The sequence below is a fragment of the Tauraco erythrolophus genome, chromosome 11, assembly GCF_009769465.1.
Source record: "Tauraco erythrolophus isolate bTauEry1 chromosome 11, bTauEry1.pri, whole genome shotgun sequence".
NCBI lineage: Eukaryota > Metazoa > Chordata > Aves > Musophagiformes > Musophagidae > Tauraco > Tauraco erythrolophus.
This window is the reverse complement of record NC_141475.1, coordinates 29,935,684-29,963,339: the sequence shown is the minus strand read 5'-3', so window position 1 is coordinate 29,963,339 and position 27,656 is coordinate 29,935,684. Positions and strand designations below refer to the sequence as shown.

At 43.1% G+C, this 27,656-nt stretch overlaps 1 protein-coding gene across 2 annotated transcripts; it reads left to right on the top strand.

Annotated features, from left to right (window-relative positions):
• TSC22D2 (TSC22 domain family member 2) lies at window positions 1–27,469 on the top strand. Of its 2 annotated transcripts, XM_086618171.1 has the most exons (4): window positions 1–2,031; window positions 17,448–17,519; window positions 26,513–26,564; window positions 27,058–27,469. In XM_086618171.1, exons 1-4 carry the CDS (start codon window positions 53–55, stop codon window positions 27,316–27,318), a joined length of 2,364 nt encoding a protein of 787 aa, XP_086474297.1. In that variant the 5' UTR covers window positions 1–52; the 3' UTR covers window positions 27,319–27,469. The 2 variants fall into 2 exon arrangements, with proteins under 2 accessions (XP_086474297.1, XP_086474298.1); XM_086618172.1 differs by lacking the exon at window positions 17,448–17,519.
• The last annotated feature ends 187 nt before the right edge of the window (window positions 27,470–27,656 follow it).

Sequence of the window (27,656 nt, the reverse complement as noted above, 5' to 3'; positions counted from 1 at the left end):
GCACCGCGCTCGCCTCGCCCCGGCTGGCCGAGCCCCTCCCCGCGGAGGAAACATGTCCAAGATGCCGGCCAAGAAGAAGAGCTGCTTCCAGATCACCAGCGTGACCACGGCGCAGGTGGCCAGCAGCATCACCGAGGACACCGAGAGCCTGGACGACCCGGATGAGTCCCGCACTGAGGATGTGTCTTCTGAAATCTTCGATGTTTCCCGAGCAACCGATTACGGCCCCGAGGATGTCTGTGAGCGGAGCTCCTCTGAAGAGACTCTCAACAACGTGGGCGAGGCCGAAACTCCTGGCAGCGTCTCTCCCAACCTCCTTTTGGACGGGCAGCTGGCTGTGGCTGCTGGTGGAGCGACTGCAGCTCCTCCAGCCGTGGCCCCCAACGGGGGGGCCGTCCCCAAGAGCTCTGCTGTGCCCCTGTCAGCTGCTGCCCCTGGCGCTGCCGTGGCAGGAGGTGGCAGTGCTCAGACCACCTTGCCCTCCACAGGGCCTTCTGCATCTGCTGCTCCTGGGACGATGTCTCAGACAGTGGCTGCTGCGTGCAGCTCGCGCTTCAGGGTGATCAAGCTGGACCATGGTACAGGGGAACCCTACAGGCGAGGACGATGGACGTGTATGGAGTACTATGACCGGGACTCGGATAGTGGCAATGTCCTGGGCAGGACTGGAGATTGCATTCGGCACAGCAGCACCTTCGACCAAGCTGCTCAAGAGAGAGACAGTGGCCTCGGTGCCACAGGAGGTTCCGTTGTGGTCTCAGCTATACCAGCATCGGCCCATGGCCCCGATTCCATAGCTGACAGTTCCCTGACTGCTATGTCACAGCAGCTTCAGGCAGAGAAAATGAACCAGTCTTCTCTACAGCAACCTAGTTTTGTCATTGGGCAACAACAGCAGCTGCAACAGCCCATAGCTGGGGCCGTGCCTCAAAGTACTGCTCAGCCTATGTTTTCTGGGGCTTCAGTAGCAAATCAGCAAATGATGGTGCCACAGGTGAATACGCAGGGTGTTGCACAGGCTGGACCCAATGGGAAAGGCATGGCACCTCCAAATGTTACGATAGGGCAGCCAAGCATTCCTGTGGCACAGCAGCAGGTGCAGCAGGCAAACATACCAGTGACTCAGCCTCAACAATTTGCCTATTCTCAGTCCCAGATTCCACCAGTGCATCTACTGCCGACGCAACCTTCTGGTCAGACCGAATACATGCAGCACATGACAATTATGCAGTCTCAAGGAGCTATTCAGCAGGCTACTACGGGCTCCGTTCCAAGTACTGTGGCTTCCAGCCTTCCTGTGGGACAGGTGACCGGCCAAAATCCCTCACCTGTGGGAGCGCCAGTGATGGGGGTGTCAGCACAGCCTGGCGAAGCAGTTGGACAGGGATCGGGATTAATGCAGGGTGGCCAGACGCAAGCTAGTCAGACTGCTGTTCCACAACCAGGAGGTGTGGTGCAGCAAGGCATTGGACACACAGGGGTTGTGCAACAGAAATCTGTGACTCAGCATCAAATGGGTGGAAGCAGTCAAGTGTCCGGAATGCCTGGTGCTCCCCATGCTGTGGTCTCTGGAGTTCAGAATGTGCCTGCGGTTGTGCCCGGTACAAGTGTGCCTAGTGTGTCTACCACCACTTCTGTTACTATGCCAAATGTCCCTGTTACGCTGGCCCAGTCCCAGCTGACTAGCCACACCTCTGTCAGCAGAAGCACCGGCGTTGTCCAGCCACCGCACGTCGGACACTCGTTAATGCAAGGTGTGTCTAATGTACCTGCGAATCTGCCACAGTCAAACCTCGGACAGTTTCAGACTCAAGCTCAATCCTTAGTAGGCCAGATTGATGATACTAGAAGAAAATCGGAACCCCTACCTCAGCCACCACTTTCTCTTATAGCTGAAAATAAACCTCTTGTGAAGCCTCCCATTCCAGACACTCTAGCAAATCCTCTTCAGTTACCTGCAAGTACTCCTATGAACAGTCTTGCCAGCTCTGTGTTTGGCATATCTATTCCTGTTGATGGTGATGAAGACAGGTATGAATTATTTTATAACACCATAAAAACAGCTTTTCTTTAAGGGGGGGGGAAACCAACACCAACTTTCAGGCTATTGTCAAGTGGTTTTTGTAAGTTTGTATTTTCAGGAAGTCGTACTGAAATTTACCTGGGGTACTACTTTTTTTTTTTTTTGGAAAAGTACAAAACATAATGAAGTGTTTAGGGAAGTAGTGAACTGTACTCATTCTTCCCGGGCTGTGAGTGTGATTACTTTTCTCTCAAAACAGGGCAGAAAGTAGCCTGAAGGCTGCTTAATGCACAAATAGTGTGACCTCTTCCACATCAAAGACTGAAAACTGTCCTTCTGCATTTAACTGCTCAGTATGTGAGGAAGTCTCTTCTGTCCTCTCCCCTGAACACATCATAAAACACTGGAATGACAGCCAGGTTAAAATGGGTTTATCAACACCACTGTATTGCAGTATTGTTAAAAATAGGAGTGTGGTGCTATCTTAGGGCCATCAGGTGAGATATCTGGGAAAACTTAAAGGCTTATAACACAGAATCTTGATTTTTATCCTGCTGTTGAATTTGCACTTGAATGTGTCAGTTAGTAAGGAGAGTACTTACGTCTGGATATGAGTTTGTATGCCCTCATGTAGTGAAAGCTCTACAGGTAACTGTCTTTGGCATTGAATGAAAATGATGCCATTTACTGGCGCAAAGATGTAGACATAGTGGAAAGTACAAGCTTACAATGCGTTTTCTTCCTAGGAAAGTAATTTTGAACTGCTGATTGTAACAAAGGTGTGTAGTATGAGCAGGCTCATCCAAGGACCTGAGAGAGGAAGCGTGTATGTGAGTTTTATTCCCATAGACTTGCAGACTACTCTGAGGGATAGAGTGATGGCTGAAACTGTTCTTAATTGACTTCTTTGAGAGAAGACTTTCAGGGGAAGCAGTGTTCGAGCACTAAATGTCACTAACATTTGCTATTGGGATTACTGCAATTTAGAAGAATAAAGTACATGTGGATTATATGTATTTGTATTTTTAAAAATAGGAGTAACACCCTTACTAGAAGGTCTGATGTGCTGAATTATCCTGTAAGCCTTCCCTCACCTTGGGACGGTATCAGGTGTTAAGATAACAGTCAGTGTTGCTTGGAGTGCCTTGTAGTAAAGCTGCTGTATACGTGGGGTTAGGGTGTGTAGTGGATGGAGAAGGTATCTCAAAGACAAATTAGTGTTTGGAGAGTTAAATCTGCAGTAACGCAGGCCTTGGTGCTCGCTGGAGCTTTGGCTAATGCTGTGTTTGAGATAGTGGCTCTACTAATGCCTTTGTGCAAGCAAAAGCTGTGCTGTAGAGTTGTGCTAGTTCTGATTAAAGCAGTAAAGGACTTAAAAGCACAAGTTAAACGGTTAACATTTTCTAGCCGTTGTGCCTACCTTAAGAGGATTGCTGACCCAGCTGACAAACTCCTCTTTGTGCAAATAAGGTTAGATTTCAAGCTGGTAGGTTTTTTTTTTTCATAGCTCAGTACATTATCAGAAGATGATTTGTCTTGTGCTTAATCATTCTGATGATTAAGGAGTCAGAAAGAAAGGAATGCATTTTGCATTCGTTTTGCATAGCTTCTGATACTTAATATTTATATAAATTGTAGTAACAGACGTGGTTATCTGTGACAAGTGAATCACTTTTATATAATGATAAGGAAAAACTTGTCCTGCTTATGCAGACCTGTAGGCTGCTAACTTCGTGTGGCACGCTGGTGAGACAGCTCTTGGTAGTCTTACCTTGAACAGTGATTTTTGAAGTTATTTCTGTACTTTCACCTTTGAAGTTGAGCCACCTTGCAACATTGCTTCATGCATTGTTATTTTCTAAAGAAACTTTTTCAGAAACCTGGCTACGAGAAGTACAAGTAAGAAACAGGCATGGACTCTTAAGTGCAGAGTGCGTTTTTGTGCGCCGCATGATGATGTTCAGTAGAGAAACTGGCTTGTGGTTATCTGAGAAGAAATGTGTACTTCTCAGTTGTCCGCTTCTGCGCTGGGTGATAAAACCTCGTCGCTTGCTGAAGTGATACACTAAACAAGGAACTACACGGTATGTGAGAGTCTCTCCCGGCTTGGAACAGCTTTCTTTGGCAGTGATACTGATAAGCAAGAAAAACTTACTTTAAGCAGGGCTAGACTTCCTACAAAGTAGGAGGAACAGAGCTAGTAGATGTAAGTGTATTCTTTCCTCCCCTCAAACAGTATCCTGACTTCCACTGGCTTCAGGCAGAGAAAGGAGAACACAAAAACCTAGCGGCTTGTTAAGGCTGCTTAACCGCTTTGGCTTTATTTGCTTTACTCGCTGAGAAGGCTTTATTATAAAACTGTCTCTTGCTTGTCTGCTCTGCTCTTCTTGCTGCTCCTTTTTTCCTCTTTCCAGCCATTTAAATTACACCACTACTCCCATGGGCTTATGTCCAGCTGCTTTATCTACTGAAATCAGTGATGAAATAGTTAATGAAGACCTTCAAGTGTCATTAATAGGCTGAGGGTTGACACTAATAGGGTGCAAAGGGAGTTCACACATCATGAGTCACTGTTTCAGGCCTGCAGGTTCAGGAAGTTAACGCTTGGTTTTGTTCAGAGAGTTTACTTTGTGATCATAAGAGCTAGAAATTTCTCTTTTATCTTAATATTAATGTCTAACGTACCTGGGAAGGAGGGGGCAGTCAGTGTGTTGGCAGGTATCTACATTTCTTCTGACACCTTCAATTGTATTTAAATATTTGTACGTACTTGAAACTCATGTAGGTCATTCCTTTATGGTCATCTTCTAAAATAGTGATTCGTCAAGGAATACTGTATAGCTCTAAATATCCTGGATTTACCTCGTACGTCATTCACCATTCTGAATATGGAGAGGAACAGTTTTAAAGGTAAAATAGTTTAGGATAGGAGTTCTTTGAAAACAGAATGTGAGAAATATATTATGTACGAGATAGAGATCTGATGTGAAAAGCTGGTCGGTTCCCATCTTCCTGCAAAAAGTTCTTTGTATTATTTGTCTTGTGGTCTGCTGTTCTAAATGAAACTACATCTAAGATAGTTAGAGGTGGAGGTGTAAGGTTATTTTAGCCCGGTATATAGATAGATAATATAGAACTACATATCTGTAGATGTAGAACTGACGTTTTTGCGAGATACTGCCTGAATGTTCCGATAGTCCAGTACACTTCTACAGTAGTCTAGGCAAAACTGTGGTTTCTCACATTGATCTGATGAATAATGATAAATCAATTAAGAAATCTTACCTTGGGAGGAAGAGAGGGTGGGTAGGTGATCTGTACAAATTAAAAGGGGGAAAAAAAAGCAGCCTTTGGCATGTCACAACCTTCCTTTAAAAAGCAAAGCTATTTTCTTCAGTTGATGTGTCTGAATTGCTATGCTCTTAAAAAGAGAAATATGTTCTGCGGAAGCTAGAAAAGATCTACAGCGTAACGTAGTTTTATTTTCTTTTCCTCTCTAAATGTGCCTACAAGTAGAATAAACTGCAACAGTATTCAAGGGTGGTGTAAATAGTGCTCTTATTGAGGCAGAGGTGAATATTGGAATCCGCTTTGAATTTGGCGTCTGACAAATACTATAAAAACACAAATAGAACTAGATTTCAAAATTGCTCTGACTCTTCTGTTGCTGGACTTCAGCAGCAGTACACATTATTTTGGATGAAGGGCAGTCAGGGCACCTGTGAGGATTTCAGGATCAGCGTATGCCAGTTTCTCTGTTGTGCCCCTGTATACACAAATTTGTAGTTGACAAGCATAATATTCCAGTTGGCTTAATAACTTTATTTTGGCTCTCGAGGGGAAAAGAAATATGTTGCCTCTGTTAAAAGAATGTGACTGAGAAGGCTTGTTCAAACCTCCTACATGTTTGGCAGACTTTTGGGGCAAAATATTACTCGGCATGTTGGAAAAGGAGCAGAGTATAGATCATTTTCCAGAGATAGCTGACCAGCTTGAACTGTGCCGGCTGTATTCCAGGAACGCTGCTGAATGGCTGCGATTGTGAACTGTTAACTACAGCAGCTAAACTGTTGAAAACCTGATTGTGCCGACCTCTTCACAGCATAGATCTCTTCGATCAGCTAAATCACGTATTGGTGCAATGTACGTCCTGTGGATAAAACTGAGCTCTCGAGACCATGTGTGTAATAGAAGGACAAAACTGGTCGTGGGCATTAGTGTAGCTTTGATCAGGGTTTCTTTATAGATTTCCCTGGCTGTGTGTTTTATTGTACTCCTAAAGAAAAACGAAGGTGTTCTGCAAGGAGGCACCAGTGAGCAATACTCGAGTGGCGTTATTATTGAATACTGTCCCCTTATTCACTTTGCTCGTAAACCTGCTAGGGATTTGAGCTCTACTGCAGCTGCAGACCTGAATGTTTTCAGCTCTCCTCCCGAAGGATTGGGTTTAGGAGCTTTTTTAGAAGCAGGTGAGAGCGACATGTGTGCAGACGTGCTCCAGTTGCGCGTGCCTTCAGCTTGATGGCCAGAACTACAGCATTTGGAAACCAGGTGAGATAGGACTTCTGAGATGAACACTACAGTTCATTTGAACTGTTGGTTCATCAAATGATGGTTGATGCAAACCAAGCTCCAGTTAGTTGTGTTGACTTCTTGCTGTACTTTCTGTAACAAAAATGACATGAGGTAACTCCAGCACCACACCAGTTTACAGATTATGGAAACCCTATCCCACTATGCCTTCAGTTTGAGTGTTACAGGATATCGAAACAGAAAAATGTGGTTGCTCGTTTCACAGTGCTGCTTTAAGTATTCAGATGCCTTCATTAAGGAGTCGTCAATACATCCTTAAGATCAATGAGCTATTTCAAATGAAATAGTTATTAAAAGGAGGAAAGGGAGGAAAATACTCAAATTCACAAAGTGAAACAGTTCAATTTGTTTTAAACACTGTAGTGTACCAGCTCTGACACAAGCAGTTCTCTGTACCTCCTAAGTATTCTGGTCAGCTGCTGTGGGTAAATTTTTTTCTGCTCCCCTATAGAAGAGTGCAAGTGTTCCATAGACAGCTTATTTGTGAATGGTGTCTTGTATGGTAGAAATAACAGCATATGTTTCATGGAAGCTTTTTTAAGCTTCCTGTTAAAATCTGAATATTTGAGTATTTAGGTTTTTTGAGCAGACAGGACTACCAAACTGCTGTCAAACAACTGAAGAGCTGGAATTGCTCTCAGGCTGTGCGTTTTTACAGGAGCTGCTGATAATCTTTTATTACTTCAGGTGACACTACTGTAAAAAGAAATCGTTCCTTGTTGCTGTCCTGGGTACAGTATTGAATTGAATATTGGTCTGTTCCGTGTTGAGGCTATATATTAGTTTTTCAGTTTTAAAGCTGGCGATTATCAGCTTCTGTTGCTCGTGGAAAATGCAAACCTTGATTGTGTGTTTTGTGTGTCGGCAAAGATTCCATAAGAAACTTCTGTGAGACAACTTCTGCTAAAGTACAACTGGTTTAGTTCTGGTAGATAAATCTAGATTGTCAGCCACAGGTGTCTGCTTTTATTCCTATATTAGACAAAGCGTAAAGATAGAAGTATTTATAGTAACTGCTAAAGCTACTGTCTTCTGAGAAGGTTCTCCACACATAAAAGGTCATTTGAAGTGCAGAGTAAGGTTGTATCTTCATTCCTCTTGAAAATTCTCTAAACTTCATGCTTTATAGATACAAATGAGTATTGAGTGCTAGCAAATACTTTGCATTGTGGGATAATCTACTTTTACTCGGGCAGGGCAGGTGTTACTCAGCCTTTGAAGGAGAGCTGGGTGCTTGTCTTAATCTTTTTGTCATGCAAAATAAATTTTTTCCAAGAGGTTTTTTGTATGTATCTATTGTCCCTTTGAGGCTAGGAGTAGTGCATTTGTATCATGACAGCTTGCTTGAATGCTTTTAACAGTGCAGAGGGAAGGTAGGAGTATTAATTAGTACTTAATTAGTAATTAGTATTATTAATTAGAGGTGTCAGCTGTTTGTTGCAGTGGCCACTGGCATGTTTGTCTAGTAGTCATTAAAGATTGCCAACAGAAATAGGGATCTGTGTCAATAGCAGAAACCAGTTACAGAATCATGGACTGATTGAGGTTGGGAGGGACCTCTGGAGGCCGTCTGGTCCAACCCCTGCCCAAGCAGGGCCACTCAGAGCTGGTTGCCCAGGACCACGTCCAGAGGGCTCCTGAATAGGATGGCGATCCCACCCCCTCCCTGGGCAACCTGTGCCCGTGCTCAGTCACCCTCACAGTGAAAAAGTGTTTCTGGATGTTCAGAGGGAACCTCCTGTGTGTCAGTGTGTGCCTGTTGCCTCTGGCCCTGTCCCTGGGCACCAGGAAAGAACCCAGCTCCATCTTCTTCGTGCTCTCCCTTCAGGAATTTGTATACACTGATGAGATCCCTCTGAGCCTTCTCTTCGCCGGGCTGAACAGTCCCAGCACTCTCAGCCTTTCCTTACAGCAGTGACGCTTTCTTGTCCCTTCATCGCCCTCGTGGCGCTCTGTTGGACTCTCTCCAGTATGTCCCTGTCTCTCTTGTACTGGGGAGGCCATCACCGGACACAGCCCTCCAGGTGTGGCCTCCCCAGTGCTGCGCAGTGGGGTGGGATCCCTCCCCTACCTGCTGGCCATGCTTTGCCTGGTGCAGCCCAGAGTACTGGTCCCCTTGGTCCCAGTGCAGTCCTGGCCTGGTTATTTCTGGAGGGAATGAGTGTGGTGTGTATGTGAGGGGGCAATGGAGAAGCGTAGAGTGGGTAAGAAATGAGATGCTGGTTTCAGCGAAGTAGCTGAAGATTTTGTATCTGTCTAAAGCAAGTTTAACTTGTCTGGTTTATTAAAGGATGAGGTGATCAAAAACAAGGGTTAAAAACGCCTGCTTGCTTCTCTGTCACGTTATTTCAGATATTTTTATAGGGGTGTAGATGACAACTCCTGGGAATGTCTCCTATGTAAAACACTGTTTGGTGGGTGCAAGGACCATAAATACCTTGACCAACCCTACAGATGCCTTTTTAAAAATACTGTTTCTTTAAGCCAAGCAGTAAGCCCCCGTACTGAGAGTGCTTTAGTTAGAACTTCGGCTGAGTGCAGGCCGACGTGAAACTTGAAGAGTTATAAAGAACTTGTAAATGGTGTGGAAAGGCAGACAAGTGCATTTATATTATACTGTGTAATAAACCATGTGATACATGGTCTAGGTTCTAATATACTTTTCTAAAATCTAAGTATTTACTTTAAAATGTTTGCTAGTAGATGCTTTCTTGACCAATGTCACGTAAGTAAAGACAGGTGGGACTTGTCTGAGTCTGCTTGAATCTGTTTTCTCCACTTGCTTTGTTCTCCAAAGTATTGAAATAATTTGTTGTCAAAAAAACAGGAGCCACTTGTGTTTATAGGTAACTGAAATATCTGGAGCTGCTGTACTGCGACTTAGTGGGAAAAAAAAATCTCATTTTTGTACTGTTTTCTTTGAAGATAAATACTCAAGCCAGCTGTTCCACTATGCAAGACCACTTTCACCAATACTCACAAGCAGTTTTCCCTTTCGTCAATAGGAGGGAGAAATCTCACTTGGTGGGCAGAGCAGGCAGTGGGAGCCTGATCCTCTACAGTACCATGTTCATACATATTAATAAATGCCTTTTTCTTTAGCAGCCAAGTTGTGCAAAAGTCAATATTTTTAAGAGTTTTGACATCTCTTCCAGATTTTTGTATGTATAATGCAATACTAGCAAACGCGGATCTTTTTAATTCAGAAATACGAGATTTATGTTGGTTTTTACTACCTCCTTTCATCCGCATAATAGGGTCTGCTTTTTAAATACCTTTCAAACTTGCTCTCTTGAATGGGATAATTTGTAAAAGAATAACGTGGCACAGTGATGTTAACAGGCAAATTACAAGAGGTGCTGAAGGACTCTGTGCCTTGTGAGGTGAAGTTAAAGATGTTTGTTGAGAGCATGTAAGTTATTTTCAATAGATCTTTTTTATTTTTTTGTCTCAATTCATCCAAACATGGATAATATTGATGGGCCTTTCTGTGACTTTTCTTGAAAGCTTCTTAATAGTGGCAAGAACCCCTGACTGGGTCAAGCAAAGACTTTCTGCATTGCCATTAAATTTATCAGCTTGTAATCCATAGTTGTTTCTCTTTGAAGATGTGATCGGCTGTGTGGGGTTTTTTTTTCTTGAAGCTGCATTATCTTGTATCCTCCCTGCAAGAGCTGAAGGTTAACTTTGCCCAGTGAGGAGACAAGTCATTAGTAGAGAAATCTTGCCCTTGTTATGTGTTTTGATTTGAGAACAGTACCGCTCAGATTAGTCCTTACACAGTCTGTAAGATGATCTGATTAAAACGCAGTCTGACTGACGGCCGTCACAGAATGGCCTTGCTTTGTTAGCACGCGGTGTTTTAATGCATGTCTGCGTGACAGCGGTGTCCGCAGGGAGGAACAGCACGAGAGCACTGGTTACCTGGCTGGAACAGAAGCACTGGTCAGGAGTGACCTAGCAGTGCACCGAGTCTGGCTTTGGAAAGCGGGAAGACAGTCAGTGAGTCCTGAACGACCTTAAAGCTGTTACAATTATGGAATTGTCTACTGTACGGGACTCCTGAGGATTGGGGACCAATTGCTGGGACCTGAGACAGTTAGAATCATAGAATGGTTAGGGAAGGGACCTCAAAGATCATCTAGTTCCAACCCCCCTGCCATGAGGAGTTGAACCCTAGATTTAGGAGTTGCAGCTGTTGAAATCAGAAAGAAGAAAGAAAAGATGTAGAAGACGAGGACTTGCGTTGTTCTTTCCATGAGTGCTATCAAGTAGTTATATCAGAATTTACTGTTTGAACTCTTCAGCAAAGCCCCTTCAGAAATACTGAATGATCATTACCTAACACAGGTAATTTTGTTTTAATTAATTAATAAAATTATTACTGACTGCTGTTATTTAGTTACGTCTTGCCACTGCTTTATTGATCCAAGGCTCTGAATGGGAAACGTGACGTCCTACTGGCCACGCTAATTTTGGCCAGTATACAAAAACTTTAACTCTTTCTCTTTAGAAACATGGACTCATGCTTTCAAAGAATGTGATAAAATCAAGGGAAATGTTATCTCATTTTCCGTGTTCCTATGCTGTACTGATTTAGTGTCTACCAGAGGCTCGGAAGGCAGAAAACAAAGTGATGTTAATCAGAGAAGGCTTTGAATTACTAGTAGCAAAACTCAGTAGACTTAAGTTTTGTGTGTCCTGGTTTGGTGATTTTTAGCACTTAAATTTGTGTATCTCTTGATTTTTCCAGTGGAGGCCAGATCCGTACAGTATACTTTCTCTCCACTGTTAGGATATTTTCACTTGGAAGTAGCCTGTGAGCCCCTTTCAGGTCCATCATGGTGGTTTAGAGCTGCTGTCCCAGAAACTGTCATGCAGACTGCTGATGGAGTCGGCCGTTCCTATCACCTGTAGCTAGAACGCACCTAAACCAGAGCGTAACAGTGTGTAATTCTTGCTGGTTTTTCAGGGTACGTGTTTCAAGTATAATGGCTTTAAGGAATTACTTGAACAGAATATGTAATTAAACACAAAACTTAAGAGCCTTGATCTGAAAAGGTTTTTTTTCCTTAATTTCATATTGACTTCTCCACATTTAGTCTTTGTCAATTCTCTCCTGCAAAGCTTTGTACTCCAGTTAACTCTGTTTTGTAGGTGGACTCTTATGAAATAGAGCTGATTCAGACTTGCAGTTGATTTAAATAGAAGGCAATATAAATAAAAAATGAAATGTCTTTTAAAAGAAGAGGGATGGAGAAGGAATTATGTTACTAGTGTAAACATAATCTCAAAATGCCATAAACTTTCCTGAGAGTTTCTCCATAAGCTGTAATCAAGTGATTGCAAACCCCCTGGTTCAGATCCTGAGTAAACCACCCAAGTGTTTTGATTTGGCAGCTGGCTGTAGTCAGTCTTCATTGAGGGTCGTAGGGAGTAACCCAGTTAAAGGCAGTCTTGTATTGGTGACCAGTAAGACATATAACTAAAGACTAACTTGGGTTTTAAGTGCTTGTGAGTAATAATATATCCAATCTTTTATAAACTTTAGAAACTATGAAGGGATTAACTTGTCCTTTAGTGCAAATCGATTTAGGCAGCTGATGGCTGTACCTTCCTTTTTTTTTTCTGTTTTGGTGCCTTATTGATCACCATAGTAAAAACACATCTGTATATGCTGATAGTTCTCTCCAGGAAGCTCAGGCTGTGTGCTTTACCATCAGCTCTCTTGATTGTTGAACAATAATTCTGATCTGCATAAAGGCTAAGTACTTGTATTTGCTGACTTCATGTTTAGACTGGTTTTGAGTCACTTCTTTCTAAAAGCGTTTAGTTCACTTTTGGCATTGCAGAAGTAACGTAGATGGAAAAAGTAACATACCTTTCCCTCGATAAATGTGGCCGAAGAGCAGAGTTTTACTGACAGGCCTGTGGTCAGGCTCCTGTAGCTTCCTGTGCAAAGGACCAAGCTGGAAGCTTGCTGTAGAGTTCCCAGTCCTATTGATGCATCACTGTGGGATTGATGACCCTACTCTAAGACTAGGAACACGAGAGTAGTGGATGTTTTACTGGTACTTTCGAATATTAAACTTGATGCCTCAGTATGAGCTTTGTCTGCAACTAAGAAGAATTTTATTTTAGACTGGTCATTTCTCACTTTCCACTGAAAAGACAACATGATCTTTACTGTTGAACAGAAAGGCACTTTGATTTCACAGTACAAACTAGCCTCTTTCTTTACTTCTTCCTATTCTATTTCATAGTTAAATTTGGTTCATTAGGAGTTGATCCTATTCAAAGGCAGCACTTCTGCTTTAAAGTTCTTGCTCGCAATGTCCTGAATTCTCAGTGAATTGTGAAAGATGGTCCTGTGGGCTGATCTGGAGACAAGGGCCTGGAATCTTTTGGAGCGGTAACGACTTGATCTCTTCTAGGATGACAAGTATGGGAATCCCACCACTCTGTAAGAAGTCTTTTCTGCTCCTTACTGTTTGTGTGCAAGTCAATTTTGATGTGTGGTTTAAACTTTCTTTGCTGCATTTAAACCCCGTAATGTTTGTGCTGTGCTTAACACTAACAGGTGTGAGAACAAGTTGTCTTCTCCTTTGCAGGTACTTTAAACCCTGTGAACATTGTAACTGTCTCTTTCATCTCTTCTTAATGCTAAGTTGTCCTACTTAATAATTCTGATTATTGGGGAAAAAAAAATTGGAGTATGACATGTCTTCTAGTGGTCTTACCTGGACTTTGGTGGGCTTATATCCTTCTGGAGAGTTGGTATCCAAAACTGGCCATAAAATCTAAGTTCAGACCTCAGAAGGGCCGAAGAAAACAAGATTTCAGTTAGTAGGTGTAAGTTCTGTGTCAGAGGAGTGTTGCAAGTTTGACACCCTTGCAAGATTTTTGTTTCCTACCCTCTCTTTAGATTCTCTTCTGTGGAATTGTAGTCAACTACTCATTCCATGTTTTGTACTTGTGCAGCTGACTCTTGCTACCGGAGCATAATACTTCATGCTTCTCCTTTTTGAATTGCATCCTTTTTATTTCAGACCATTGCTCCAATTGGGCAAGATCTTCCTGAATTCTATTCCTGCTGTCCAGAGTGCTTGCAGATCATCTGCAGGTGTAAAGATAATCTGTACTCCACTATCCAAGTCATGGATTAAAGTATCCTATAACACACTTGGAGGAGACCCCTGGAGAGCTCTGTTTGATGCATCCTTCCACTCTTCCACTGAATTATTGGAGACCCACGTGTACAGAGTAGTTATCAATGGTGGACCCGCTTTGTATAAGCCGTGTTCTTAGAAAAATGTCATGCAAGGTGGCATTAAAAGCTCTACCAGTTTTATAATGTGATCATATCTGCTGTGTTTTTTCTATTAGAGGCCTCTTAACTTTTCTCAGAAGGAATTTTTGTTTGATGTAAGCTTCTGAAAAGGCCATCCATGTTGACTTGCCACTGTCTAGGTAATAATGAATAGGTGCTTCTGCTTCGCTTTGGTTTTCTTCTGAGGTATTGAGCGTGTGTTTTCTGGCTTACTCTTTTCATGTTCTTCAAAGGCAGGTGCTTAGGCCTTTTTTTATCTTCTGGATCATTCCTGTTCCCAAAGTTAATGAAAATAATAGTAATATTAAGAGAGAACTGTCTGAGGTGGTCTAGTGGGAATTTTTTATTTTGCTACCTCGGGTGAGAGGAAAGCATGGTTTTCTTCACGTATTCCTCCTCTTGTTGCCCTTAACTGCTGATGTTGGTCAGTAGTTTGAAGATTGAAACAGCTTCAGTGATGTCATTAGCAACAATATTCCTCCTTCAAAGGTAGTAGCTGGAAAAGAGGCATCTGTTGAGCATCATCTGTATGCCAAGCTGATACCCAGTACTTCCAAAGCCACCATCGTTATTTAAACTAAAAGGCATTTATGTGTATACTGGAAAATGTGCCTACCTCCGTGGGCATGGCTCCTAGCGAAGCAGAGCTCTCTAGAATGAAGCTTGCATTTGGCATATGCTTGTCCTGATCAATGGCAGTGGGAAGATGCTCTTTCGAATATGAGGTGAGGCTTTGAATGGGGTTCAGACTTCCCTTTTGAAGAGACAACTTGAGGTTTTAAGCATTCAGAGAACTGAATAAATTCTCATCTTTAAATTTAGATCAAATTTCTGTTGCATTAAAACCATTGTTAGAAACCATAGCATCAGAGTGTGTTGTGAATATTGATGCCTGTGAGCTTTTAAAGGAAATAAGTATCGTATGTGTTGTAGGACTCCTTTGTAGAGACAGGGAGCCATTTTCTACCAGTGTGGATGTTTAAATGTGCTTAGCTAGTTGGCTGTCATAGTCTCTGGGACTGGAGTCTAGCCTCTATCCTTGGGAATACCTGTTCTTCTCTCTCACCAAGGATGGAAGAGGAGAAGCTCCTGGTGTGCATCCTGTGGAAGAGGAGGTGGGCTCTGGTTCTGTGTCAGGGACACCCCGTTTCTGGCTGGCCTGTGGCTCCATCTTGTCCGTCTGCTGCCAAGTGGGGCTGGGCACTGACCCTGGGGCCTGGCTGTGGTGTGCTGGGGAGGGGACCAGAGGGATCTGCTTTTCTGGGCCAGGCTGTCCCTGTGTTCAGCTGAGGCAGCGTCGGAGGACTTCTGGTGTTTCAGCAGACCTGCACGTTAGGCATCACTCGTGTTGCCTCTGTGGATTTGATTGTCCTGTTTAGGTAGCACTGGCCCCCTCCCCAATTAACATCTGGATAAAATGTGGCTGTGGAGTAGAAAATGTTCTCTTAATTGTCTGAAGTAATGCAAAAGCAATTTCAACAGGGGGTGCAAATGAGAATTTAACAAGGAAAACTTGTTCATACCTTTCCAGATACTTGCTTAAGAATAGCACAAGAATATATAGAATATCAGTGTAAAAATAAACCATATGAAATACATGCCATGTGGTTATAAACAACGACTTTTTATACCTAACAATGGCAACAGGGGTTTATGTGCTGCCAGTCAATTTATCTTGGAAGTTAAATAACTTTCTATTTACAGTCACTTGCAGAGGAAGAGACTTTTTTCCTACGCCTCACAGGCAACCAAATTAGAAAGAAGAGCTTGGGCCTTGTCCTTCCCTTCAGCGAAGGAATGCTCTCTTCGTCTGCAGATGCCAATTGCTTCCATATGTTAAGTCCCTGTGTCACTCAAATGTCCTTTAGCTATTGTGTTGCTCTTCCTATAATTAGTCGTATTTAGTTGTCACTCCACTGTGCAGTTACAGAAACATAAGTTGTAAGTTGTGCCAATATGACAGCATGATATTTATCGGTTTGATCAAGCAACTTCTGTAGCAGGTCTTAAGCTAAATTCCAGACTCACATGGAATTTTTTTTTTTTTAAGATTAGAGTGGTGAAGGTGGAAGAAGGGGTGACAAAACTTCAAACAAGTTATTCCTCATCATTGCTGATGCACAAATATCATTATCCTCATGAGGCTTTTGTATACATCTGCCATGGGAATCAAATTACTTCAGATAGTGTTTTGTCATGGTGCTGCTTCTGTGAGATTTTTTTTCTGTTTTGTTCTGTGATTTCAACCATACAGTAACTGTACTTCAAATGGAAATAATTAAATAACTTCAAGACAGTTGTTTTAACAAGTATTCTTGCCATAAACTTGGAAGAGGGATGGGCACCTGTGCTTCTAACGTTGGTATAAACTTCTAATTTGAAAACTGGCTTTAAAAGGAGTTTGAACTAATACTAGTTTTTCTGAAGATTTTTCATTCATTTTCACTTTGCATTCTCTAGGGCTGGTAGAGCTGTACCAACGTAAGGCTGAACTGGGGTATTGATAAAAGGAGTTTCTAAGCTTAAGGGCAATGCTGTGGTACAGCCGCTAGCTGTAGAGAATTTTGACTTTGTGCTCCATCCAGTGTCTTGTAAACAGTAAGTGCTCAGGTGAGACTTTGGAGAATTAAGATCTTCAAATTACACTCCTGGTATAGTTGCTACCTATGGGCAAATGCGCGATCCAGGAGGGTCAGGCTGTCCCGGGTGTTTGGCACAGGTGCCCGAATTGGTGCCATACTGCCTGATTTCCAGCAAGGTTCCTGGAGCTTGTGCTGAAGGCTGGTGAGACACAGGGTGGTGGCTGGGGCACTCCGGTTTACTGCCTGGCAGCGCACCTCCCAACAGCAGTGCCCTCTTGCACATGAAGAATGGGAAGCATGAGGATGACTGACAACTGCTTGCAAAGTTAGCGGTGGTTTAGGTTGCACTTGGCAGTTTTAACTTGGTCTGGTTTTCAGTTGTAACGTAATCTGTTGTAGCTTGAATGTGACATGTTCAGCTCTGACTCCCGGGTCCCCCTGGAGAGCTTGTGTGCGCTGAATACAAAGTAGGCTGCTAAGTAGAATGGAAATACTGAGTGCTGCTTGCAGAGACGTCTTGTGAAATGTGAAAGGTGTCTTTTGGATTGAGGTATGTGTAGCATCAGAGTGGAGTACAACTTGCCTATACGAGATGGTCAGCATGACGTGAGATGTTTCGTTAATGGCTTCGTAGTCGTCTTTTTACAGCAGCAGCTTGAAATAGCATGAAAATCCATAGGGTGCAAAGATGACTTTTTCTTTTGAATCTGCATGTCCTTAATGGAAACCTATAGACACAGTAAGGCCTTTTAGTCATTCATCTATCCTTTAGGCATTCTGTGAAGTCTGTAAACTTGTGGGCATAAATTTAATTTGTCTGGACAGCTAATGTACTTTGTAATGCAAGTTGATTAAGAGAGTTAGTATTTTTATTACGTACCCATTTTCAATATGTCTGTCTGATTCTTGGATCTCGTAGGAATCCGTCAACTGCATTCTACCAAGCGTTCCATTTCAACAAGTTACGCGAGTCAAAGACCTTCTGGGATAGGTATGGATGCTTAAGTATGGAATGCATACGTGCTGAGGTATGCATGACAGCTTCGCTCTATGCAAGTTTCTCGTCACTTTTGTTTGCGCACAACTGCTGCTTGTGTTTAGAACTTAATATTGGGCTTCTGCAGCCTGAAGGTCTGAAAGCAGTCATGGAAATGAAGTATTTGTACTGAAACTTGAAGCTAAATAAGTCTAAAAATATATGACGTGACATTTTTCTTCCTCCTTCCATTATGCATGTATCATACATAATGTGTAAGCTGAAAGAGTTTAATGCTAGTAACCCACTAGCTGATGGGCACTAAAATATTTACGGTTTCCTTTTCTAAAAAAAGGAAACTTTTTGACATTGTGACTCTTGAGTCCTATATCACAAAACAAGTTGTGAAAACGTTATATTTAAATGCAATTTTGGCAGAGTTAAAATCTTTCAGTCTCAAAAGCAGGAAAGGAAGCTTTCTGGCTTGCTTCCATTCTGCTTAAGCAAAGCTAGATGGGGAACAAATGTGAACGGTGACAAAATGCGAGGACCAACTCAACCTGCTGAGTTAGCATTGAACTCATGGCGAGAAACTGCGATGAAGTGCAACAGTCATATCTGTTACGGATATGACTTGTCAGAGGTGCGTTATTAGTGCATCAGTAGCTGCAGACCGTTTCTTTCCCAGGCTTTAATAATTTTGAAGGTTTTTTTGTGTCAACACTAAGTTGAAGTCCTAGTGATTGTGACTCCATGCCTTGTGATGCTCTGGCTTGTCACAATACTTCTGCTTAGCAAGCTCTGTAGAAGCTTTTGAAGTATTGGTAACTGTTTAATCATTGAACTGGCTGTATTTGACTTGAGAGGCTTTTCAACTTGCAAAGCTTAACTGAATCCTTTAAAGTTTGCTTGGCAGCAGTTTGTATACCGTACACCACTGATGGTTAAAAGTCGTGCTAATGTATCCTGCTCTGTTTTTTGCTGAAGTGCTAGCATTGGGCTAAGTTTCAAAAGCACACCTTCCTTTCCCAGCAGAAACTTGCACAAATTTGCATTTTTGCTTTAAGCTCTGGATGATGCCACTTTCTTGTGTTTATGGGACAGAGTTGGTATTTAGGTTCCAAGGACTTCATTATTTAACTGAAATAAACTTCAGGGCCATGAATACAAATTTAGTAGTGAGACCAAACGCTCACTTTAAGGTCTAACCTTCATCTGTTTCTCTTTTTTTCGTGTTTCTCAACTTGAAATAATGCTTAAGATAAGGAAGCTGATTCAAAAAAACCTAAAATCAAATAATATGCTTAAGATTGAGGCTTCACAAGTCTGAGGTTTATGTACAATATCTGAAGCAAGTACTGGGAGCATGGGGTATAGAAAAGCATTAAATTCTGGTAGAAGAATGTAAATGGCTTCCTTTAAAATTAGTCTTGCGTCTTTGCTGTTGAACACTGTGGTGAAAACATTAAAGCAAATTCATCAGGATCGATGCAAGTAAGTTTTAAACTTCTAATGTGCTCAAATTCCAAAGTCTTTGACAGGGTTTAGCAGGTTCTGCATTTATGACCTAGTTACTACATCTTCGTAAGATCACACTATGTAGTTTTGCTTTACTGGATGATTGAAACTGAAAAGCTTTCAACAATAAACTCCCAATGAAAACCTAATGGAGGGAACTTCAAGGGCATGGGCAGTAAAGCCAATTCTGGGGAGCACTTCACAGGGTGGGGGTATGGTGGAGCTCCGTGGTGCAGCTCTGCCAGTGATGTGTGTCCCGGCAGCAGCGGGATGGGAGACTGCCAGCGCCCCAGTAGCTCTGCTTGGCATGAGCAGGACGGCCTCTGATGCAGGCAGGGATCTCTTGTCAGGTCTGAGTAGTCTGATAACAGGTACAGTGTTTGAGGGCTTTTTTTAAAGTCTAATTTCCTCAGAATCCCTTTGTTTCCTCATCCCAAAACGTAGGGGTTAGTGTGCGCAAAATGTAAGGATCTTACTGGCAGTAGGCTCTTTAATTACTTTTTGCAGCTCCTTCAGAAGTAGTTTGTGAACCTCAGGAGCCTGAGTTAGGAGACTTTACTGTAAACATAATATAAAATCTTCCTGTGTAATTTCAGGGTGTTTTTTTCCTAACAAATGTGGATTATTCTCCTATGAGCAGCCGTCTCTTGGGACCGTTTGAAGTCAGGAAGGCGAACCACATGCTATTGCGATAGACGGTAAAAGATGGCTAAATTCCTCCATGAAAACAGGGACTTGTTTGTTTTTCACCAACGCATCATGGCAGGGAAAAGTGCTGGTAACACTCAAACCATTAAAGATTAGTGAAATACTGGTTGTTACTGACACATTCGGAGGAAGGCAGCAAATGTTTTTATGCAGGGTGTTCACATAGGTTGCTAAGGGCACAAGCCTCGTGGGTCTTTTCAACTGGCATAGTTACCGAGAGGATTAGGAAGGGAATAATGGCTTCTTGGCATATTCCTTTGAGTCTGGGTGACTGCTCTTCCGTGCCTGGATTGTATGGTACTGGTGCCATAGGAGCTTTAGATGGGTTTGCCTTTACTGTTGGTAAACTTGAATTTAAAGCAGTAGGAGTTTTGTTTCCATTGCATTTTTGCATGAAGCATTAAACCTTCACAACATAAATGAACGCATAAAATGTGGATATTCTCCCCACATGAGCACTCAGATAAATGTATTCTAAGTATTGCTGGTAAACATCTATCTTATGTGAATGTGATGAATGAGACAGCTTCTCTTCATGGGATGGATTTTGCCAGACCTGTTTTCCTATTCTGTGCCTTTCTGTTAAATGAGAACACTTCTCTTGGAGACAGGAGAAAGTCAAGAGTTAGACATCTCCCACTTTTTGATTGTAGCCTTATCTGGAGATTTGTTTAGGGCTGAAACTTTTCTGATTTGAAATTCAAAGTCTAAAACTCCATGTGAAGCTTAAAGAGTCTTAGAACGAGGATGATGTTTCATGTAACGCACTGATCCAGTCAGTGCTGTGGTTAACATGTTTCTTCTCAATACTTGCCTCTCGTGGAAGTGGTGTGCAATGTGACTGCCTTCGTGCATGGGGAGGAGTGTTTGGTTCGTTCATGTAAGTCAAAAACTTACCAAAACTGTGAAGGAGCCACGTTTTTCTTTAACATAAAAAAAAAAAAAGCCCCACAACCAACCAACAAATACAAACCAACTCAACTCAAAACATCGTCTTGGTTTTCCCCAGAAGTATTGTGTCTTTTCTAGACACATGCTTTGCTTTCATGCTTTGTTTCTAAGATCAATTAAGATGTTGTGTTGAATAATTGACTTTCTTCAGTTTAATGTAAAATGCAGAGAACTTAACGGTTCTATGGAAGCAAATGCTCCTCTGTTTGACATAGAAGCTGGCTAACGTGGACCTTAAGTGGGCTTGCAGAGAAAGCCAGGCACCTGCTGGTGATCCTGACGCTGCGAATTCACGGCCTCACACTTTCTCATGTTTTCATGTGACTTTGACAAAGAAAAACTATTAAAATCTGAAATACTTGCATAAATACTCTTTCAAGGCTGGATAATTGATCGCAGCAAGAAGCTAAGATTATAAAATCTCATAATTGCATGGAGGCTGATTAAACATGCCTTAACTGTTTTGGGAATAGACAAGGTTTCTCTGGACAGACTAAATAGCTCAACCAGTGGTAAGACATGAAGAGTGGCTGGTTAATTGATTACAGTAGCTCATAAATGAGTTTACCAATGAGGGGAAAGAATAAATTAACACACTGGTTTAGTTTGTAGTTCACTTGCGAGCGAAACAAATGTGAGAATGCTTCAAGGTGCGTTACTGTTCCTTCCCAAAAGGTTGCTTGATAATTTGATTTAAAGCAGTAATGACAGAGCTAGAAGAGCCATGGGGAGATCGCTTGGTTCAGGGAGGTCTGCCTGAGACTGCGGTGTGCAACATCTTTTGCACATTATCCTAAAGCAAAGTAGATGGAGTGCTTTAAAGGAAGAGTTGTCTCGTAGAGGCTGTTGGACAACACTCTTGCCAGCACTCGCGTGCCCTTTTGCAGTCTGTTCTGCAGGCAGTCTTTTCCACTCTTGCAGGGTTAGCAATGTCGAGTGATAGGTTTTATGTATCTAAAAGCACGAGGTGAATAGCACAGTAACTCTCAATGCTAAAATGTAAAAGAAGTATCAAGAGCCAGAAAAAGCAAGAAAACTCATGTGTTCTGGCAGTCTTTTGGGGGGTGACTTGCTGCTCAGAAATTCCTTGGGAGAGTAGTATGCAGATAACCAGTAACACAGCTGAAAACAGAACGTGGTTTTTGTTACTGACTAAAAAACCTAAAGCTTCAAAATTAGTTTACATCATCCAGTCCGTAGGATTTGCAGTCTCGTTTAAGTCCGTGACAGCGCCAACGTAGAGCTCTCTAACTCCTGTTGTAAGGCACCCAACGGTGGCCTAGAATACACACATTACTGAGGACTGCACAACCTCTAAAAATGAGCCACTGCCACCTGTTTTTAAGCATAGAGTGAATTAAGCTGCAAACACGTTTATTTTGAAGTTTGATTCCTGGTCTTTCCACTCAGATTTTGAAGTGAATTTTGAAGTTGAGAGTGTGTCTCTTAGAAGGATGATAGTTACATCTAAAGGTGATAACAGTGACAGCACCAAGCTGAGTACAGTGGCGGTTGTTGAAGTCACCACTGAAATAGATCTTGGTGCCTACAAATGTGAGGTGATGCTGAAGGTTAAATTTTCCTCCAGCCATTAACAAGTTTGTGTTAAGACATTAACCCGTATGGCTGTCTTCTGTTCCACTCATCCTCAGTCTTTCCATTAGTTACTTAGTTTATTTGCTTTCCTGTACTGTGAACAGTAGACTGTTCCAAACCTGGAACACCATAGTAAATAAGCTTTCTTGAACTGCAAAATTATGCTTTACAAAGAACACTCATTTGATCATTATCTAATATCTGTATTTTCAGTGAAGCTGTATAGCGGGACGTGTTGTGCTAACAGGGCTTCCAAACACTTTTTTTAACAATTATAGTTTGTTGATGGTACTGAAACATCTTTCCAATAATATCTTACCATACTTTTGGGATACCATGTTTCCATAGGAAAAGTTTTTGCAGTGATGAAGTCAGAATTATACTGAGGCTTTTAAGAACATGATGCGTTATGGAAGGTGTGATTGCTGTATATTGTGTAACATATTAGAAATCAAACTTCACTTAGGCTTACCAGTTTTCTTCTTGTTTTCTTAATTGGGATGTACGTGATTGTCCAAGACCCTTCTCTCACTTTCTTTGCAAGACACTTAAAGCAAAAAAAGTTACAGTGCTGTTTTTGAGTTGTAGACATACAGGAGAAATACACCTGAAATACAACATAAAGAATTGCGAGGTGCAAGCTGTAAGTATTTGATAAAACACTTTGTTCCAAATGCTGCATACCTGATTGTGAGCTATAGCTAAGCAGTGTAATTAGAGTCAAAATCCATTGTCTCCTTGGTCTTTCAAAGTAAACTGTGAAAAAAAATTACATTTAAGCCACTAGGAATTTTTAAACAACCAAAATGAGGATTTCTCAGGCTAAATAGGGTTTTACCTATCTGATGTGTAAGGTAGAAAAACGTTTGGTTTGCCATCCATCTCTGGAAGTGGCACACTGTACTTGGCAGTCTTTGTCGTTTTTGCTGACTGTAAATCTTGCCTTGTCCTTGGTGATGGTACCTTGGTATATCAATATAAGCTCTTTTTGGTCAGAGCCTTCGTTTACGTAGCCTTAACGTGGAGGTCCAAGTTGGACTGAATTGTGCTCTGAGTACAGTGTGTATGTATGGTAGCTAGGTGGCTGCAGAAGCTCAGTTTGAGGGGAGGGGGAAGTTTGCAGTTACAAAAAAAAATGTTATTTCAACAACAAGGTTATTTTATCAACATTAGTTGATGTGGATTTGCGTGTATGTATTACAGCTTTGACAATAATTGTCAGGCTTCTGTAGTTCCTGGAGCAATCAACTTTGCCTTTATCTAAAAGCACAGCATAGTAAGTGGTCTTTTTTTTTTTAAATAAGAGCTGAAGAGTGTCTTTCTGCTTCGAACTGCAGAATCTGCATTGGATCTACAGTGGGTGGTGCACTCGCAGAATGTATCAAACCTTTTCTGGTCATGACATCCAAAAAGACTTAGATAACAGATTTTATTTTTATAACAGCCTTTTCATAAGGACTGGATTGTATCTATAATTCATTCTGCAGCCATGGGATAAAATATTGTTATGCAGACTGAGATTTGTTGTCAACAGCTCAGGATTTAAGAAAAATACAAACTGTTCAGATTTGGCAGCATGTCCGGACTGTACCGTAAGAAGAGCGGGCACTGGAGTGAGTACTTCTGCTTCCGAGTGTCTCGCAGGAGCTGTTTGTTGGGGAGCACTATGCAGCGAAGAAAGGACAGAATCCCATGGGAATTGTGCTAGCATAAAAATCTAATTCTCCTGTGCTTTTAGAAAGTGACATGAAATACTGTCATGAGGATAAGACCGCGTTGGGCTAACAGAAGGCTGCCCGGTCGGTATGGGCCTTTTCCCGGGGTGGGCGGGCGGTGGGCTGCGTGGTCTGGGACTCTGCCCGCTGGAGACAGGGACAGACACTGGGATTTGTGCAGGGAGCAGGTCTGGAATCCTGACTCGTACTTCCATAATAGAGCAAGCTGCTCTGGGGGTAAGGGCAGCAGGAACTGAAAGGAATAAGAGTAGTGTATAAACTACTTGTGGCTTTCAGCACTGTCTGTTGGCATCACTTTAATCTCCAATACGGGTGGGAGGGCAGTAGTGTCCCTGGCTGTGTTCGGGGAGGGCACAGTTCTTACACCCACTGCACTCATTTAAAAGGCAGATGGGAATTGGGAGCACAAGGTATGCCGTGGGAAAGGTGCTCTGCAGGACGCCAGGCAGGTGCGAGTTTTGGATGTTGAAGGGAGGACTGCCTGTCTTCTGCTGGAGCAGCTTTTTCCTGGAACTGGTCGAATGCCTTGACTTTGAGTGATGTATTGGACTTTATGTCTTTAAACAAGCACACTGCAAAATAGTTGAAACGAGTAGAACAAAGTCCTGATCTCAAATTTAACTAGAAAAGTGTTGATGAAAGGCTTATAATGAGGCTGTGAAGATGCAGAGGCAGATCCCACTGCAAAGTGTGCTGTTTGTTTAGCTTTGCCCCTCTTATGTTTATCTCCTCAGACCTGCCTCACCTGACCGCTAGCATGGTGCTGGTGACAGGCCGTACCAGGGACGCGGAGCAGTCGTGGGGACTCTGGGGACCCCACAACACAGACGTGTCCGACAGTTTTTAGACAGATCTGAAACACGTTAATTCAAGATGGAAAGGAATGCTTAACCTTGTCATGAATTACAAATACTTTTTGTTCTGAGGAGGTTTACCACAAATATGGCTGGAAGAGGTGTAGAAGGCAGTAAGACACTGGAACAGTTTTCTTGTGAAATGAGCGTTTAGCACTTTCGGTTTAAATTGCAAACTTTGCTCAACTCAGAAATCGGCTGTTACTCTCCGTCTGAAAAGCTGCTTCTCTCCACCTGAAACGCTCGGTGCTGGGTGCTGGCAGTTCTCCTGGGACTTGTTGGAACGGTCCCTCTGAGTAGCGTCATATTCTGTCAATAGTTGAGCTTTGTTTCACGCACGTAACTCACTGCTGAGCGTGTTGCCAGTACTCGTTTCTAAAAAGCCTGCAGTAATTTTTCCTTACCACTGGCCTTCACTGAGAGTTAGGTGTTTTCCTAGAGGCGAGTTTCCGAGCACGACTGCCAACGTTGCGTTTTCCCCATGCGTTAACTTCTCAACGTAGCTGCGCGCTGCTGATAGCAGCTTCCCGGGCTGGGGAGCACTATCAGCCGTTGTCACTGACCCAGCTGGTAAATAGCCCAGGAACTGCCGTCGTGTCAGACGGGGAGCTGGGGAGGAAAACCGGACCAGTGAGACCAGTGCGGGCAGGCGGCCGTGGAGCGCGGGGGGGCTGCCGGGGGTGCTCCCCGCTGCAGTTGGCAGTGCGGGGTGCCCCGTCCGAAATCCTCCCTCTCCAGACGGGGAGATCAGGGTCTGCGAGAGAACAGGGACACCCCCAGCCCCCCCCAAATTCCGACTCCAGAGGGTTACGAGTGAGCGACTGGTTTGTGTCCTGTGTTGAGACTTGAAAACAGACCGAAAATACGAAGGCCTGGGTTGTCATAACCCAGGATTTAAAGATTTAAAGATGTAGTTCAACATCTTGTTTCTCATAGTAAATACACGTTCTTATGGCAACGCCTGGTATTTTGTTGGAGCGTTCTGAACCAGTATGTCCTTGGAACAAGACTGGCCCTCGCTGGAACCAGCCAACGGCAGTGCGTTTCGTAAATGTTAAACGTGATCCCGTGAGAATTCACCGCATCCGAGTGCGCACGCTCCCGGAGCTCAGGGCTTCAGTCGTGTCTTCTCTTCCAGCGCGTGCTGCCGCTCGGCTGCGAAGTTGTAAATGCAGTACTGATCCAGGGACTCGTTAGCTGGGAAGTAGTCCTGGAGCAAAGCCAGGGAACAAATACTACAACAGGTTTTTTCTTCAATGCTTTATAAAAGCAATTCAGCAGAAATAAAACTAGAGGTAAGGACCTCATGAATATCCCTGTTTTCCTTAGTGAAGACAGCTGAAAAATGAGGAAAGGAATCAGAGCAGTTAATTTAGTTTATTCTAATCTATTTTTCTGGTTATGGGTGCATAAGCATAGTCTGAGGAATTCAAAACTGAAGGAGCAGTGTCTCTTTAGAGCTCTGACTGCACTGGGTAATACAAGGGGAGGGGGAACCCCCATGATTGTGTCCCAAATTCTCAAATCTGAAGCTTTAGCCTCTCTGCAAAAGCATGTTCCAGGAGTCCTGTGGGTGCCAATGGGTGCACAGTTTTAACTGAATGACACAGTAATGCTCACAAAGTTTTTCTCTTTATATTTACAGCGCATCTGGTGCAAGTGTTGTTGCCATTGACAACAAAATAGAACAGGCAATGGTAAGTAAAAAATAAGTTATTTCTCATAGGATTAGTGATTCATTATTGAGCGTATTTCCAGCTGTATTGTGTTTCTGTGAGTCTGCAACACAGAATCATAGAATGGTTTGGGTTGGAAGGGACCTTAAAGATGCTTGGGATTGTGTAACACGGACCCCTACTTCCAAGACAAAGCTTCAGAGTTGATGCTTTCGTTCTGTGTAGCTGAACTCTGATTCTGGTCCTTGTCTTCAGCATAACCGAGGTGATGAGAACTTAACACCGAATGCTGGAAACAAAGCCTTGGACGTAGGGGCCGTTCCACAGCCAATTGAAGAGCTGGGTTATTTGCTCGTGAAGGCTCGTTTATTCGTATATAGTTTTAGTGACAAGTGCTGTGGCTTTCCAGGCTTAGCGCCTACTTCAGCGAAAGCAGTAGAACAGTGAGTCCTGGGGCTGGAGTGGGGCACGGCTGTTCTTTCCCTGGGTGTAACTGTGACCTTGTTCTTTGCAGGATCTAGTGAAAAGCCATTTGATGTACGCAGTGAGAGAAGAAGTGGAAGTCCTGAAGGAACAAATAAAAGAATTAGTTGAAAGAAACTCTTTACTTGAACGGGAAAACGCACTGTTAAAATCTCTTTCAAACAATGATCAGTTGTCCCAACTCTCAACCCAACAGGCCAATCCCAGTAGCACTTCCCAAGCGCAGCCAGTGCTAGCACAGCCTCCGCAGCCAGCGCAGCCTCCGCAGCAGCCGAATGTCTCCTCAGCGTAACGCTTCCTCGCCCCCTTCGGAGCAACCCACAGTCTGTCCTGTGTGCCACCGGTGTTCTCTGCACGTGATCTGACCGCGGGTCGCCGTGCTTCTCTTGTGTGTTTGGCCTTTTCAGTATTAGACAATCATTCTCAAGAGCTGTCCCTCAGCGGAGCGGAGCGCAGCGGGTGGTGTCCGGACGTCCTCGGTGCACAGGGGCAGTCGGAGGAGGAGTTGTGGCGCAGGGTGCGTTTGCTTGCTGTGCAGGAGTGAGGTCTTTCAGAGCTTTGGTGGCTCCCGAGGTTTCTATTTCCCATGGATTACTTTGAGCCTTGCTATCTGGTAAGAAGTAACAATTC

What these genes read in the sequence shown, in the direction of transcription:
- TSC22D2 (XM_086618171.1), top strand. Translation starts at nt 53, where the DNA reads ATGTCCAAGATGCCGGCCAAGAAGAAGAGCTGCTTCCAGATCACCAGC. An exon ending in GTTGATGGTGATGAAGACAG is followed by an intron (nt 2,032 to 17,447) that starts GTATGAATTATT and finishes TGGATCTCGTAG; the next exon opens with GAATCCGTCAACTGCATTCT. An exon ending in ACAAAATAGAACAGGCAATG is followed by an intron (nt 26,565 to 27,057) that starts GTAAGTAAAAAA and finishes TGTTCTTTGCAG; the next exon opens with GATCTAGTGAAAAGCCATTT.